The sequence below is a fragment of the Cebidichthys violaceus genome, unplaced genomic scaffold (genome assembly GCF_023349555.1).
Source record: "Cebidichthys violaceus isolate CVI_PGR_0920_01 unplaced genomic scaffold, fCebVio1.0.p SCAF_16, whole genome shotgun sequence".
NCBI classification, from domain to species: Eukaryota; Metazoa; Chordata; class Actinopteri; order Perciformes; family Stichaeidae; genus Cebidichthys; species Cebidichthys violaceus.
The window spans coordinates 1,784,449-1,800,269 of record NW_027176329.1 but is presented as its reverse complement, the minus strand read 5'-3'; the positions used below and the strand labels follow the sequence as shown (position 1 = coordinate 1,800,269).

The following is a 15,821-nucleotide window of genomic DNA, read 5'->3' as shown; positions in this document are numbered from 1 at the left end:
ATATTTTTCAAGTCCATTGTCGATGAATGTTTAGTTAAGTATTGTTGAACCCAAATCACAACGATGTCTTGCATGCTGTATCTCTACAATGTCTATGCGTGTTGATAGTTTTAGTTTGATCATCCACCCCAATGCGATGGAGGTGAATCCCAGAGACACGTAAAAGCCACGCTATAGAGAACCATGGGTCGAGCAGACGTGTAAAGCATGTATCTAAAAGCAGTCTGACCTTTCTGTACAGTCTATTGTTTTTTGCATTATGTGTTCAGATACGAGTGCAACCGCATGATGACGAGCTTCCGTGCCATCCTCAATCCACAGCTTGTGGAATTCTTAAGAGTCCTGACGTCCAATCCATTTTTAGATAAATATTTTTGCTCTACCTTCTTTTTCCCATTTTGACCAATCACTCCGATTCCACCAGTCTTCATCACTTCCTCTTTGTCCCTCCCTGTCTTATGCTTCCTCCACAAATTCAATCATTTACTTCCCACTTATTGGCAACCGCCTCTCTCACTTTCACGCTCCCTATGATTCAGTTTGAATGACGCGACACCCATTAGCTATTGTACATGCTGTATTACCTATCAAAGTGCTTTACAGTTATTTTTTTGTAATCTATTTCCTCCACCACAAAGAGACAGGGACAGGGAGAGAGACACACGCCGAAACAACGGCGAGGCATGAATTCACAGTCGATGTGTAATTTAGCATTCCTGATGATTGCCTGAATGTGACAAAGGAGAACCTCGCGGTCCCCCATCGATCCTCCTCTCGGAAACAAGAAAATAAAACACATTTATTGCTCCATTTCTGATTTAACATTTTCTCTCTGGTTCTAGAAAATATATATGAATATATCTATGCGCCTGGATTACTTCTCGTAACTTCTCGTACGCTTGTAACAAGGTAAATGACGTCACGATAGGAACAAGAAAACACACGTACGACACAGGAGAAAAGAAGCCCCGCCCTCGTTGGGTAACCAGCTGTCCTGCAGCAGAGCTCTACCCGCAACCCCCCCCACCCCCACCCCCCACCTCGCACACACACAATCAACCACATGTGCGCGCACACACACGCTTTCATTTTCACATGCCTACACATGAAACCACGCACACACTACACACACACACACTACACACTGAGAGAGAGAGAGAGAGAGAGAGAGAGAGAGAGAGAGACAGAGAGAGAGAGAGAGAGAGAGGGGAAGGGGGCACTAGCACGGTTCAATGCCAACTGTATTTTCTTTTTAACATTAGGATGAACCAGAGGAGCCCTCTGGCTTGTTAGCTCCCCGTGCTAATACCACAGCTTCAGTTCAGTGGACTAATAAGTACATTAACGTATGTTGCTGCTGAGACAGCCGGGGTTCTAATCCAGCTGGTCACATGGCTCTCTGACCCCCCCCCCCTCTCTCTCGCCCCCACAGGGCCCTCCTTCAGTCCTCAGTCTCTCGTCTGGGATTAGACAGCCGGGTTAGTTGGAGAAGAGGATGGGGAAGGGTGTGAGTCGACAAACGGAACCCAGTCTTTCCCTCTTTCTCTTGCTGTTTCTTCTTTTAATCATATCTGTCTTTCCTGCGAGTCTTTTCGTCCCTGGGTGAAGGTGTAGAGAAGACAAACATGCGTCCAACACACACTAGTTATAGTGGCCTGCTAGGAGCCTGTCAATATTCAGTATTTCACTTGTAATTGTCAGCATGAGTTAACATTATTAATGTTATTATCATTATATTATATATCATTTATTCTAATGGTGTCTTTAAACTCATTTTTTGTGTTTGTTTTTATTCATCTTCTGTTATATTATATCTTTCCCTACGTAGTTAAGTGTCTGTGTATGTACTAGGCGGTTGGGTTGCACCACACCAACACCTGACTCCCTATTGGCTGACAAGTATCATCCTCTCGTTGCTTCTCCTCCAATCACAAAATGCGTGGCGCCGAGCGGTCATTGGAGACGGTCTTGCGGAGGCGGACTCCTCTCCTGATGGTGGTCAACATGTCACCGGACCCTTCGGCCCCCTCCGACCCTGACGGAGCGTCGGTCGGGCCGGTCGGCGGCAGGGCCGGGTCATCGGGGAGGGCGGGGAAAGGAAACTGCCCCTCTCCGAGGGCGTGCGCGCTGGCCACCAACTCGCCGATCTTCTCCACGAGGCTGTGCCGATTGGCTGCGATCATCTGATCCTCCTCTGATCCGGCCCCGGAGCCCGTTCCCATTGGAAGGCCTCCGTGCTGCTGGGCGTAGACCTCCAGCGCCGCCCCCGATCCCCAGGCGGTGTTAGGCAGGCTGAGGCGCTTCGGTGACGCCTTCACATAATCGAGCGCCCCCTGCCCGTCCTCGACTCCGGTGAAGAACACGCACTCCTCACTGCCTACACGCACAGGCACGCCACCCGAGTGCCCTCCACCTGCGTACCCACCACCGGCCGCGCCGGGTGAATGCGAGTCTCCGGGGACAGTGGGTGTCTTGACGGGCACGATGGGTGGTCGGATGGGTATAGGCCCCGCACTGGACAGCGTGCGCCTCACGCCCGGTTTGGTAGACGGGGTTCGGCGGATGGTGGCGGTGCCTGGAGTACCTGCTCCGCCTCCACCGGCTCCGCCGGGTTGTCCTGGTATCCCATGACCCCCAGGACCAAGAACTCCACTGGGTAGGCCGGCTGTGCTGGCCGGCCTCTTGGTCTGGATCATGCGGCGGTAGTTCTGGGCGATGTTAGAGTGTCGAGGAATGGTGGAGGACTTGTCGAACTCTGTCTGTCCATCGGGTCCTTCGGCGTCACCGTTCACCGAGTAGCAGTCATAATCTGAACCTAATGTGGGGGGGAAGGGAGAACACAGACAAGTGATTGAGGAGAGAATCACCATCAAAGGAAAGAGTCCAGACAATGTGCTCTGGACACGTCATCAGATTAACACTGGGATGAAAACATCATTTGGATGAAGAAAGACGAAAACTGACAAGCATCAGATATTATTCAATTACATCGTGTTATTGTCATCTCCCAGCTGTTGTCAGAACCCTCATATGGTGATTAGAGATGATTCACTTTGTTTGATTTTGGAAACTAAAGACGGGGTTTCTGGTGGAAGTGATAAAGTCAAAATTTGGCTGAGCTTGTAAATATTAATATTTCTCTTCGGGTTGGCTTTCCTGAGATTTGACACAATCTAAGATGATGAATATATGTAATACATGTGGGCACCTTAGAATGAACGTCGCTAACATTAGGCCATTGCTACACGTCATGTACACCCATTCAGTAAGAAGTGACTGCTCAGTCTCTTCTGTTCTGTGTGTCCACTTCAGATTCTTGGTAATTTGCACTAAACGTCTGTTTTCCATTTGACGGATATGTGTGCACATTTTGGAGTATTGCATTAGAAAAGCTTCAAATTGGAAGTTTGATCAAAAATGACACTCACTCGATGTGGATTTTGCCCTTGTTGTAAAAAAGTTGATGAGCGAAATGGGATAACAAGTCTGCAGAATAAATTCTGACATAGCGAGTTAAACACTGCTTGTCTTCGTCTCCGGACGGCATGAAACATGGCCAGTATTAGCTGACATGATACAATAAGACCAATGCAGTGAAAGAATTGTTAAAACGTTGAAACAAATTCCTCAATACCTCTCTTACTTTTTCCATCTGAGATGTGTTAGAGGCTTGTTTCTACTTCTTCTCCTCCGTTTCCTGGCGGATTACAGCCACGCGTCACCTTTAACTTGTGTTCAAACTACGCTGTAGCCTAGTTCATTTGCTCAAAAACAGTTGATGGAAACACACATTTTTTTTGGGGGTATATTCCCAATGTTCCGTTGCTTGACTTGCATGCAACTAATGACAGCGACACAATTAAACAACCACAGGAGGAATACCGGCTTCTACAACTAATCATGGGTAAACGGAGAAAGGTGGATGGCCGATTAGAGCTTCACCTTGCGAAGGAATCGTGTCCTCAGAGCAGGACGGGGTCGTGGTCTCTGTGCTGTAGCCGCTGGAGTAATGCAGGGAGTCTCTGTTGCTCTTCTGCTGCTCCATGCTCAGTCCTCTGGTCAGCACCATGGCCAGGTCACTGGCTGCTGGAGACACCTCCTCTCCATGCTGAGGACAGACAGACGGAGGCAATGTTGGAATGACGTTATTGGAACTCCTCAACCTTTTAATATCATGTGGGGTATGTTAAGACATGTGATGAGCTTCAATGAGCTTGTCTCATCCTCAAATGAGATCAAAGTGGAAAAGCACTTTAGACATAAAACGATTGAGCTGCAGGTAAACACATTACTGTACAAGCCGCTACAGAGCTGCTCTTTAATTCATCAGCTTCTGTTACTCACGTTGTTAATCGACTGGATATAATGTTTCCAACTAACCACGCACTTTTAATGTTGAGACACATTACTGTGCGTCTCCATGCTGTCTCTAACGGAAAGCACAGTTAATTAGTATTTAATATTACCTTCATTTAACCTAGCCTGAGTGGTCTAATATGTGCTTGTTTTCATGTATGGGTTCGTCTTCACAAAGGCATGAGGAACAACCGCTGCTAAGTGGTTTGTGTTCATTGTGGTCATGCCCTGAGGAAGGCCAGTGCACTGACACCTGTTGGTGTATTCTTTTTTATTCACCATACAATACCACTTTTACTCATTTTGTTAACTTATGGGGCACCATGGGCACATCTTTGTATTCTCTGTATGAACGTTGCTGTATTTGGCAGATCTGACTGGGCAGCTTATCAAACTGTACAGTGATTGGAAGACGCTCTGCTTTAACTTAAACTTTACAAATGTTCCAATATCCTCCCGCATGCCTGTCCTAATCTATTTCCTAGAGTTGTTCTACAGTCGTTCTCCTTCATCTCCGGCCTGCTCGTCGCCGTTACCTTGGCGGCGATGGTAGCCGGGGTCATCCTGTGTCTCTGCGCGTCATCGGGGTGCGACGGCCCGGCATACCCCTGGGAGCTCGGCGACATCTCGTTCTCCCTCAGTCGATCGAGGGGTTCCTTCCTCCTCTGGACCGCCGCCGCGGCCACCGGCTGCTCATACTGACCTGCTTTGGACCAATCCTGAAGGGGCGAGTCAAATTAATACACAGGAAGTAGCCAGGTGGGATTAGCAGGAGACACGTGTCCACTATCCAGCAGTTTGAAGCCCTTCATCTGAGTGCAGAGAGAGGGGGCCTTTACGGGGTGGGATTGTGCGTGGGTTGCTTGGAAGAGTGTGTGTGTGCGTGGGTGTGTGTGGGCAGGGGTCTTTTGGAGCGTTTTGAATGTGTTTATGTTGATGAGTTCGATTGGTCGGCTCCCCACACCCTGCTGAGTGAGCCAGGCGAAAAAAAAGAACGCATGCACAAAGAGCAGGTGGGGATGAACACTTTAAAGAAGTGAAGCAATGTGGTTATGAATGAATTAATCAGGTGTTGAAAATGAAATAATAAAAAAAAAATGCATTAACTGAAACGTATTAAACAGAAACAGAAGGAAAATGGTGCAACTGAAGAAATGGAAGCTAATGGAGAAACAAACCTTCCAGATAGGAACCTTTGATGTGGGAGAGGAGGAGCTGGATCCGGGGGGGCAGTTATAGGGTGGGGACTCAGGAACAGGAAGAATGACAGAGAGAGGCCTGGTGGAGCCAGAGTGAGAGAGAGCGGGGCGGAAGGTAGCGAAGGACGAGCCAAACTGCGGGATGAGAGACACAGTCACGTCGTCAGAGGAAGACAAAGACAGCGACCGAGAGAGACACGCGGAGACGGAGGATCCCTCGGTCCAACACGGGAAGCAACACAAGTATGCACACACACACACCTGCTGCACAATACACACTCACAAGTCCTCCGTGTGAAACTGATGAGCGGGAAGAGATAAGCAACAGGTTTAGAATAGAAAAGGCTGCTGTCCATGCATCAAAATGACTAGAAGAACTACGTCAGTGATTTCTAGAAAGCCTACAGCTCACAGCTACTGTATACATCTGTTAGAACGGCGATGTGATGTGTTAAAGCACAGCCGTTTAAAAAGCATTTGGTGTTTGACAGTTCAGTGCAGTAATTCTGCATCACTGTAGCACAGAAGGAGACGAGTGTAACAAGATGGTGGAGCCCTGGTCTTGGATTGTTCCTATAAAGAAAAGCTTTCAGCAGCTCTTCATCAGAGGTGGGGAAGTTGACCTTCTCTTGTAAAACTGATCGAAGTACGTTTTTGAGCGCTGCGTCTTCTTCGCCTCGTTCTTCGTCTCATTGCTGCCCCCCTGAGGACTGAGTATGGACCTCCTGCAGTCATATAAAGTGGGTTTTTTTTTTCAGCCACAAGGGGCAGCAATGAGCAGACTGTAATGAGCCCGTCCAATCATCACATTCGGCTCGAATGTATTGATCGGACGGGCTACCCGATCGCACTCTGCTCGAGACCTCACCTCACGTCACCAGAGTGATCCACAAGATGCCAACTCGACATAAAAGCCATGTTCTTAGTTCACATTCACAGCGATCATTTTGTGGGAGAAGCTTTGAGGGAGGCCTGAAGCGATCACTGTTGCCGACTTGGTGACTCTCTTGCTAGTGCCGCTAGCTGCTTTGATTGGGAAAGACTTGGACTGGCTATTTGTATTGTTTTCATCTATTGCACTCGCTGGTTTCTCAACATTACCAAACCTAGCTTTAAATGTTGGTCCTCAGTTATACTTGGTATTGTCTAAATGAATAAATTAATTAATTAGGAGTTGTCAGTTACTTTTGGCCACTTGTTCATGTGCAATACAAACAACCAGTCAGTCCCACTGTCATATCTTAGTTTTGATTGCTTTTACGTTTTCTTTTTGTTATACATATTTATTATTCCTTTAACGTGATTATTTATTAAACTTGTTTTGATCTGCTCTCTCGTTTGTTCGTTTGCACTATCCTCTCCTCTGCTGTAATCCTGCAGATGTCCCCGCTGTGGAACTAATCAAGGATTATCTTATCTCATCTTAACTCCGAAACTACCGAGCCTGTTTAAGTCTTTACACGGTTGTAGACATGAAACTCAAACCGACACAGAGAACAGCCACCGCTCCACCATGTTGTTATAGTCGCTGCTAGCTCTACTTTTGTCACAGGCAGATGTTGTTTGATACGGACACAGAGAGATGGCAGCTGTTGAAACTGATATGAGCTGTTTCAATTATGTTAGGAGTAGAGAACTTATAATAGCCGGATACAACCAACAAGTTTACTGTGCAGAGGAGAACAGAAGTGTGCATTATTGTTTCGTTCTCACGGTGGTGTGAGATTTAATGGAGGTAACCGGTGGATGCGATGCACGCGATCCAGCGCCGCGATGCGCGCCGCTCAAACTGGAGACGTATCGCACACGCACCATCAGATGGTTGTAAAGGCCGTTAATCAACCGAAAGGGAAGGCAGTCATTCGTGCAAGCTGTTGCGGATGACAGATGCTGCCTAAAAAAAAAAAAAAATCCGACATGAATATTTACTTTGCCTCGCGAGCATCATTTGAATTGTATTCATGTTGCAGACAGATGTGCGTACTGGTCAAAGGATGCATAGTAAAAAAAAAGGAAAGAGACAAGCTCTCAAACATAAATAAAACAGAATCTGTGATTTCTGGAGAGGTTTTACTGCACCAGCTGAAGTGTTGAAGACAGCACAGAAGCATTCAGTGCAAAGCTTTTTCTGTTGACCTGATCTGAGTTGGTGAACGGGGGGGGGGGGGGGGGGGGGATGCACACGGAATCTTAAAAGCAAAATAGTAAGTGTCGCTGAATTGCCAGTGACACTCCGCTAACCGATATACAGCAATATGTACGAAACATAAGTCGGGAAAGAACATATTCTCTTTGTGCTCAGGAGGACTCCACTTTGCACCGTGCGTCTGCAAAACAAATCAGCGTCCTTTGAGTCTAATGCGCGCAATAAAATATTGTTTATCGAGAAAGCATGGAAATACATTTATTCAACAAAAAACCTCATGTCTGAGGTGCGTTTTTCAGTCATTGTTCTCTCGCAGGTCGATGGCGATTGATTTGACGGTGCTTGATGTACCACCAAAAAGCATTCAGCCCACAGAGAGCTGCTGCTGGCTGTGCGGTTGCAGGCTTGCCTGACTACCCAGATGTCTCCCATTGTTTTCAAAAATCGATTAAACTTTTAACACAAAAACTCCTGCTACCTTTGGTCCACGTACCTTATCATTTTAACAGCATATGTGGTGCGGTTCTGTCCGATAAAGATTTTTTTATACTTCCACAATCATCACAGTTGTTTGAACAATAGTCCCCCGGTTTTTTTTTTAACCAGAAAAAATGGAAAGGTGTCGGTGAAAAGAAATGTTCAAAGTTGTGGAGTAAAGTTGTATCTGCAAGCTGTTTTTAAAGGGTTTCTGAAATCACTAAGAGACCAATTTGGGTTGATGAGCAAACGGAACAGATGGCAGCATCCTCTGACATCAGAGGCTGTGCACTTTTAACGGACACTGATGGATAAAGACCCTTTAGGTCACATCGTGGGGCTGCAACCGAATTGTCTCATCGCAAATAACTCACTTACCTTTGTTGCCCAAATGACATTTCTGGACACAATTCAAAATTCTAAACTTAACCAAACTTAACAGAAAGCTGCTCTGATGTCCTTAAAGGACGGAAATGTCTTCAGTCTCTTTCACCAGCACCAAATATTCAGTCATTTTCATCATTTGAATGCCAGTGGGTTTACATGATGCCACTGTTTTTATGCATACATGCCACTGTATGCATTAACACAGCCAACATGACTGGAGAATGGAGGGGTTTAGGAGACACTCCCGTCAGAGATAGATGGACTCATCTTTGTTTTTGATTAAATCCGCCCGGCTGGTCAATATGGGCGTTATGTGCACAGTTTACTGATGTCACTTTTTGAGGATTTCTGGGTAATGAAATCCTCATTTCCTCATTATCCTCATTATCTCCTTCTGTTGCTAATGGGGTTCAATTCCTTATGTATTTGGAAATTAAAAAAAACAAACGGCATCCAGACTCTTTTAATCCATACATGATGTATTTCAAAAGAAATACTATCATTTTATTACAGGCCATTTATTGGCCTCTGGTGTGAAATAAACATATTCAAAGCTCCGACTAGATGAACTGATACCAAACTGTACCCGTACTTCTGCTATTTGTGCCACACTTTCATTGCTTTCAGCTTTTTCATGTGGTTTGAGTGCTGCACTGCGTGGGACTGCTTATTGTGCGCTATGAATAAGAGTACTTACGGTGGTGGGGGAGCTGCATTCACTGACTGACTGGCATGTTTCTGAGGCCTCTGACGATGCGGAGCTGGATGACTTCTACAGCGGGTAAAAAACAGAAAAAAGAACTTTGTGTAAGTGGGCATCAAGTGCTTTTGTTTTTTTTCTCAACATGCACAAAAAGCGGTGATTTACCTGGCTAGTGATGTCCGAGGGCATGGGCGAGGGGGGCTTGGAGTAGATGTTCGCATCCTGGGACACAAAGCCGGAATCGTGGGAGGAGACGCTGCTGAGGCGGTGGGCGGCGATGCCCCCCGGTGGCGGAGGCTGATGCGGCAGGCTGCTGCGGTAGCGATAGGAGGAGGAGGAGGAGGATGAGGTGGGTGAGTGGGGCAGCGAGCCTCCACCACCTCCACCAACACCGCCGCCTCCCCCCGATGAACGGGAGGCGCTACTGTGGGCGCTGTTGACACTGCTGCAGGAGGAGGAAGGTGCAGAAGAGCAGGGAGGGGGGGGGGGGTGTAGGAGCGATGGAAGGGTGAGGAGTGTGAGGGGAGGATGAAGGCGACGATTGCCATCAGTATTTAGGGGGTTTTAGCACGATGACGGGGACGTGTTGGTTCCAGTTAAGGGGAGGAAGGTGACAGAAGATTTGTAAGATATGAGGGGTTGGTTTTTGAATGATGAAATTGATGATTGGAAGGGTTTTGTGATTGGTGTACGTGATGAGGTGAGGTTCAGGAGTAGTTCATAGCAAGTTGTTGGTTCAGCAGACGCATCAAAGTCACACACGAGTTACAGTTAAAAAAGCAGAGACCCCCGAGAAAGAGGAAAGGAAACCAAGTAAGCAGAGAGAGAGAGAGGGAGAGAGAGGGAGAGAGAGAGAGAGAGAGAGAGAGAGAGAGAGGGAAAGAGAGGGAGAGAGAGAGAGAGGGAGAGAGAGAGAGAGAGGGAGAGAGGGAGAGAGAGGGAGAGAGAGAGAGAGAGAGAGAGGGAAAGAGAGGGAGAGAGAGAGAGAGAGAGAGAGAGAGAGAGAGGGAGAGAGGGAGAGAGAGAGAGAGGGAGAGAGAGAGAGAGAGGGAGAGAGGGAGAGAGAGGGAGAGGGAAAGAGAGGGAGAAAGAGCGAGAGAGGGAGAGAGAGGGAGAGAGAGAGGGCAAATCACATAACCGAGAGAACAAGGGCAGATCACATGACCCAGAGAAAGAGGGCAAATCAACCAATCACGGGATGGCACACAAACGATAAATAGATAACAGACCGACAAGTGGAGAAAGAAACAAGTAGAGAGAATGACGGTTATGGTGAGGGAAAAGGGGGGAGAGGAAAGGGCGGGAGGGGGAGGAGGGGGGAGACAGAGAGTGTGTAAGCTTATGAGGATCCAGGGCACACACACACACACACACACACACACACACACACACACACACACACACAAAACACTGCAGGCCAGAGGCTGTGATCTTGCATGCTTTAGCGCGTCGCCTGGAGGGCGACTGCTTCTACATGCACACACTGACGGGGAGTGACGCCTCTCAGACGAGGAACTACAGAAACACACGTCTAGTTTACGCTCTTATTCTTGTCGGATTCATTTTCTTATTCATAGGTTCTGAATGGGAGCATTGGACACATCTGCGCCTGAAGAACGCTGACACTCGTTTATGCTAAAAAATTCGATATCTTTCGTCATCTGCGTCGCTCTACGGGATGTTTCAGAAGGTGACTTGAGCGACAGTAATGATGGACTGACACGCAGACAGACAGACAGACAGACAGACAGAACAGAACAGTCACGGTGAAACAGATCAAAGCTCCTCTTTCTTAAATCAACGAAAAGCACCCTGCGACAGCGGCCGTAAGGTGTTCTCATGTGTGTGTGTGTGTGTGTGTGTGTGTGTGTGTGTGTGTGTGTGTGTGTGTGTGTGTGTGTGTGTGTGAGTACCTGCACATGCTGCTCTTGCGGGAGCCGGAGCTGCTCGGGGATGAAGGAGGGGTCTGATAGGACCAGCTGTAATCGGACCCCTTCAGATCCTTAATCACCTGAGAGAGAGAGAGAGAGAGTTTGATCCGCATTAGTTTCTTTTTTTACTTTCATCTTTCTTTTCTGTGTTCTTTCATGTTGTGTGTGTGTGTGTGTGTGTGTGTGTGTTTCACCTGTTCACTAGCTGGGGGCAGTTTGTGAGGATCGGTCGTCAGCACAGTGAGGTCATCGATGATGGCCTGGAGGTGGGTGATCTCTCCCAGCATGGCGATCTCTCCGTTCTAACAGAAAACAAAGCAAGGACTCTCATGTCCCCGCTGACCTCGCTGTCCTCCAATCACAGCCCAGAACACACGGCAGACGACACTGAGCGCTGCAGTATAATCGGAGGTGTGGTATTTGACCAGATCCATCACTAAATGTGTCCTTTTAATAACACTTATCTTGTTAGATATTCTTACGGGTCAACAGCACGTTTCACCTGGTTTACTGTCAGCTACAGCAGAGGGGGATGACGTCACAGAACAAGCTACGATGTGTCAATCAAGAGGGCGGATCTTAGAATCCCACGACGACATTCAAACTGACAGTAGTGCTGTAGACTCGTATCGAAAACACGATACGACGATGGGAGTTTTTAATGGCTCATCGTTTATGTTCATTGCACATTTGCTTTATGATTTTCCCTAAATTTGCCATATCACAATATATGTGTATATATATATGATATGATTTGATATCGAATAAATATTTTGTGATATTAATTTCAGCCATATAGTCTTGTGTCATCAATAAATTCAATAATATTAGTGTTGGCTGCTGAGCGTGAATCGTAGTCACTGGAGCTGCTCGGCAACGACGGAAGTCTATGGTCAACGCTGTGCAGAAAGTTGCCCCACAGAAAGTTGCCCCTCAGAAAGTTGCCCCTCAGAAAGTTGCCCCACTCACCACGACCGGCTGCAGGAAGCCGATGACGGTGCAGAAGCGACCCCTCTCCTCCACGAGGGCCCGGCGCACCGCCTGCTTCTCCGTCTCCTCCATCAGCAGACACATGTCCGTCACATCCTGCATGGCGCTGTCCAGCTGAGGCTGCAGGTCCACTCGTCCTGGGTTGGGGGGGGGGGGGGAGAAACACATTTGAGATAGAAGAGAGTGAGAAAGTCAGGGTCGGGGGGCAGTCGGCGGTACACAAGTATGAAGAGGTGGAGGAAGATGGAGGTGCAGATTGTGTAAGTGAAAGAGAGAAACAGCAACATGAACAGGATGTGATGGGATATATCTCGGCACCAGCCCCTGCTTCCCATAATGCACTGCTCCATCAAACCACTGGCGTACATTAAGAAATTCAGGCTGAGGGAGACACTTTGTTTGATGCTTCGGCTCGGTACTTCATTTCTACGCATTACATTTCCATGCGTTGTATTATAAACGTCATTAGACAGACAGATGACACAACAGAAGTTATTAACAGTAAGTTGTAATATTGCCCTCCTTTATGCTCTGAATGCTGAACAGATTTGATTATGTTTAGAACATTTTGGAGGCTATTCACTTCCACCTCTCGTCTCTCAAGCATCCGATACCAACATCCTTTATTCAGCATGTGTATGAGACGCACCGGGCTTTCAAGTAGAACTCCTATGTCAACCAATCAGAATCAGTATTAGACGCTAAGAAAAAAAGACTCTGGAAGTATGGTGATGTATACTTGCATATCTAGAACTCCATATGTCTGTTTCAACTAATACTCGGGCTAAATGCGCGCACGAAAAGTTGATCACAAGGTGCGAGAGTGTGTCTGTCACCGCGTCCGACGTAAAACAGGCTAACGACATCACAGAGCCTAAACACAAATAAAGAGTCTCGGCCCTAAAACGTCACCACTCGCCGTTAATGCACAGCGACGTACAAATATCTCAATCCACATCTCACTGTCAAGAGAAGGAAATATGAAATGCAACGGACAGAAAGCACGACAGACATGACATAAGTCTTTGTAGTGTTACAGCATGCACGGAAGTCAGCAGAGCAGTCTGGGGTAACGGAGGAAGAGCGATGGGGCCTTGAGAGCACAGCGGGAGCCTGTGGTGTGACTACAAAGCTCATAGCAGAAGTCATGCAGGAGTCATGGAAGGAGTTCAATTACATCATGCGTTTATCGGAGGGGGGTGGAGCTCAGGGGGCCCCGGAAGCTGCACGTTCAAAAGGTTGAACATATTAATTCTGTAAGCACCCTAAAAGCACATCACAACCCTTAAGAACACAGCGGTATTTTCTGTTCACTAATAACTTTTTAATCTTTACAGATTCACAACACGTTTTACATATTCAATGTTGAACAGACGTGGACTACTGTAACCGCTCGATAACTTACACGTACTTAACATGTTTGTTTCGTCGAGTAATCACTAATCATGAGAAACTTGTATCCCCTGTGTCTGCATTAATATGTAGTTATGAATGAGTGACACAAAATGAGGCTGAAACTAATCTAGTAGAATCCTGAGGCAACGGGACCGGACCGGTTTCTGTTTGTAGTCCGAGTATTATTGACCAATCGCGTTGCAGCAGGCTTTGGTTGAGCGCAGGTAAACAAGGAAGTGACGATGATTTCACTTTTTAGTTGCTTTAACTGGCTTCTCGTGAAACTACCCAGATCGTACACTTAGTCTCTGGACTCCAACTCCAGTCTCGCATCCCAAATTGCTGATCGGACTGTCAACAACGGGCAACGCACGGAAAAAGGAAGTCTCGGCCTGGATATCAGCTGACCCCAGACATATAGCTCCCTGCCCCCAGAGGGACCAATAGAAGATGGTTTTTCTCACTATTCAGCTATTTAGCCTAAAGAATCAGAATCAGAATAAAGGGAACTTGACCGTTTTAGTGAATAAAATGAAGGAATTAAACAGGTGTAATATGGTGCTGTGTGTTTAAGGGTTCAACTAAAACAATAGGGAACTTAAGACAACACCTTATACCGGTTACCTGATCCTGGTTGGTTTATGATGTGCTTATGTGGTACATTTCACAATCTAACTATTTATATATATATACAAATATATCAAGTTACCTCAAACTTTCTTTAGGGTTCCCCTGGCGGGTTAATCCAGCCTTGATTACAAGACCTTCATGACTCTTCCTTATATTATAGAACAATTCCCAAACATACACAGACACTTTTCCATGACCACTGGGTATCACACATGTAGTATGACGCATGTAGTAGTAACCCCTCAGTAGCATGCTGGATAAACTGTGAAGGTTGAAGAAAGAGGAGGTGATGTGGCAGAGCCGGAGCAGAGCGACAGGCTGATACTTACCCTGGATCTCTGTTACATGGGGAGGGGGGGGGGGCAAATACCACAGGGAGGGAGAGACGAGGGAGAAGGGGAGGCCGCGAAAAGGAAGCAAAATAAGAAGAGAGATAGAGGGGGGGGACAGAGAGAGAGAAAGGGGGGGAGAGAGAGCAGACACAGCAGAACTCAATGTTAAGGTTAGTACAAGGAAGCCATCACAAGACAGCCACGTTAACACAGGTTAGAGCAAAATAACCCAAAACCAAATCCAGAAATAATAACAGCACCAAGCATCAGCACAGACGGGGCCGACCGGACACTGGCAAACACACCAGGAAAGGAACCTGCACTGTTTTACTTAATTCAATGTATGTATCACATTTCATGTATTACTAATATTTCATTTAAAAAAAAAAAAATCATAACCATTCTAAGTACATCATTTACACTCAGAGTTGCAGTCATATAACTGTCTTTAACAAAAGATAAATCACATATTTTAAGAAAACAAAGTCATTTTTGAAATGCATTCAATGCTTCCGTCTGCCCGGCAACTGAGCGGAAGCTGCTCCGGAGAGACGGCCGAGTGAAGCGTTTCAGGACAAATGAGAACGAGACCTGCAAAACACGTCAGCACCACAAGATGGCGGTCTAAACCTACCAATTCTTTTGCCCTAGACGTATAAAGCCTTTGGTTGTTGACCTCGGTGAATGACTCGATGTTCTGTTGGTGTGTGTGTGAGTGTGTGTGTGTGTGTGTGTGTGTGTGTGTGTGTGTGTTTTCTGATAATAAATCAGATCCAAACCATAAATCAACATTTGATCTAGTTGTGGCCCAGGGAATATGGTTGCTGGTGTTCATTTTTCTATTTACTAGCAACAGTGATCAGGATGAACAGGAGCTACACAGAAACACTGATACCTGTAGAACCGACGTCGTCTTTGTGACTACACTCTAACAGAGCTCGACTGCTGACTCTTACCTTTCCGAGCCTTCTTCTGTAGCTTCATGGTGTCAGACGACTTCTTCTTGATCTCGTGGCGTGACCTCTTGTACTCTGGAAACAGGACGAACAGGGGGGGGGGGGGGGGGGGGGCTTTAGTAACAGGGATGCACAGCTGAGCGTTGTTGAGCGTAAAGCTGGTAAACCCTCTCTCACACTGTAGTGTTGGAAAGCTGTACATGCAACGCTCGTTTGGTTAGAACATGTCACCAGGTGTGAGCTTAGTTCAGCGATCGTTCCGGATAGTTGACAGTTAAGGGATCTAGTGGCTGATTCTGCTTTTCTTTGATCCAACCTT

General features: G+C 46.8%; 1 protein-coding gene across 5 annotated transcripts in view; it reads right to left on the bottom strand.

Moving 5' to 3' along the window:
* Positions 1-1,042: 1,042 nt before the first annotated feature.
* Positions 1,043-15,821, bottom strand: part of mtss1lb (MTSS I-BAR domain containing 2b) — a 41,466-nt gene continuing 26,687 nt past the window's right edge. The window contains exons 5-15 of one of the 5 annotated variants that reach the window (XM_068710716.1): positions 15,503-15,577; positions 14,544-14,552; positions 12,169-12,326; positions 11,394-11,501; positions 11,182-11,279; positions 9,434-9,713; positions 9,263-9,337; positions 5,535-5,690; positions 4,893-5,075; positions 3,943-4,108; positions 1,043-2,815 (exon numbers count right to left, since the gene is read on the bottom strand). In XM_068710716.1, the coding sequence (XP_068566817.1) occupies positions 1,929-2,815; positions 3,943-4,108; positions 4,893-5,075; positions 5,535-5,690; positions 9,263-9,337; positions 9,434-9,713; positions 11,182-11,279; positions 11,394-11,501; positions 12,169-12,326; positions 14,544-14,552; positions 15,503-15,577 (2,195 nt within the window). In that variant the 3' untranslated portion in view covers positions 1,043-1,928. The remainder of the gene's footprint in view (positions 2,816-3,942; positions 4,109-4,892; positions 5,076-5,534; positions 5,691-9,262; positions 9,338-9,433; positions 9,714-11,181; positions 11,280-11,393; positions 11,502-12,168; positions 12,327-14,543; positions 14,553-15,502; positions 15,578-15,821) is intronic. The other 4 variants (XM_068710717.1, XM_068710713.1, XM_068710714.1 and 1 more) reach the window with 4 other exon arrangements.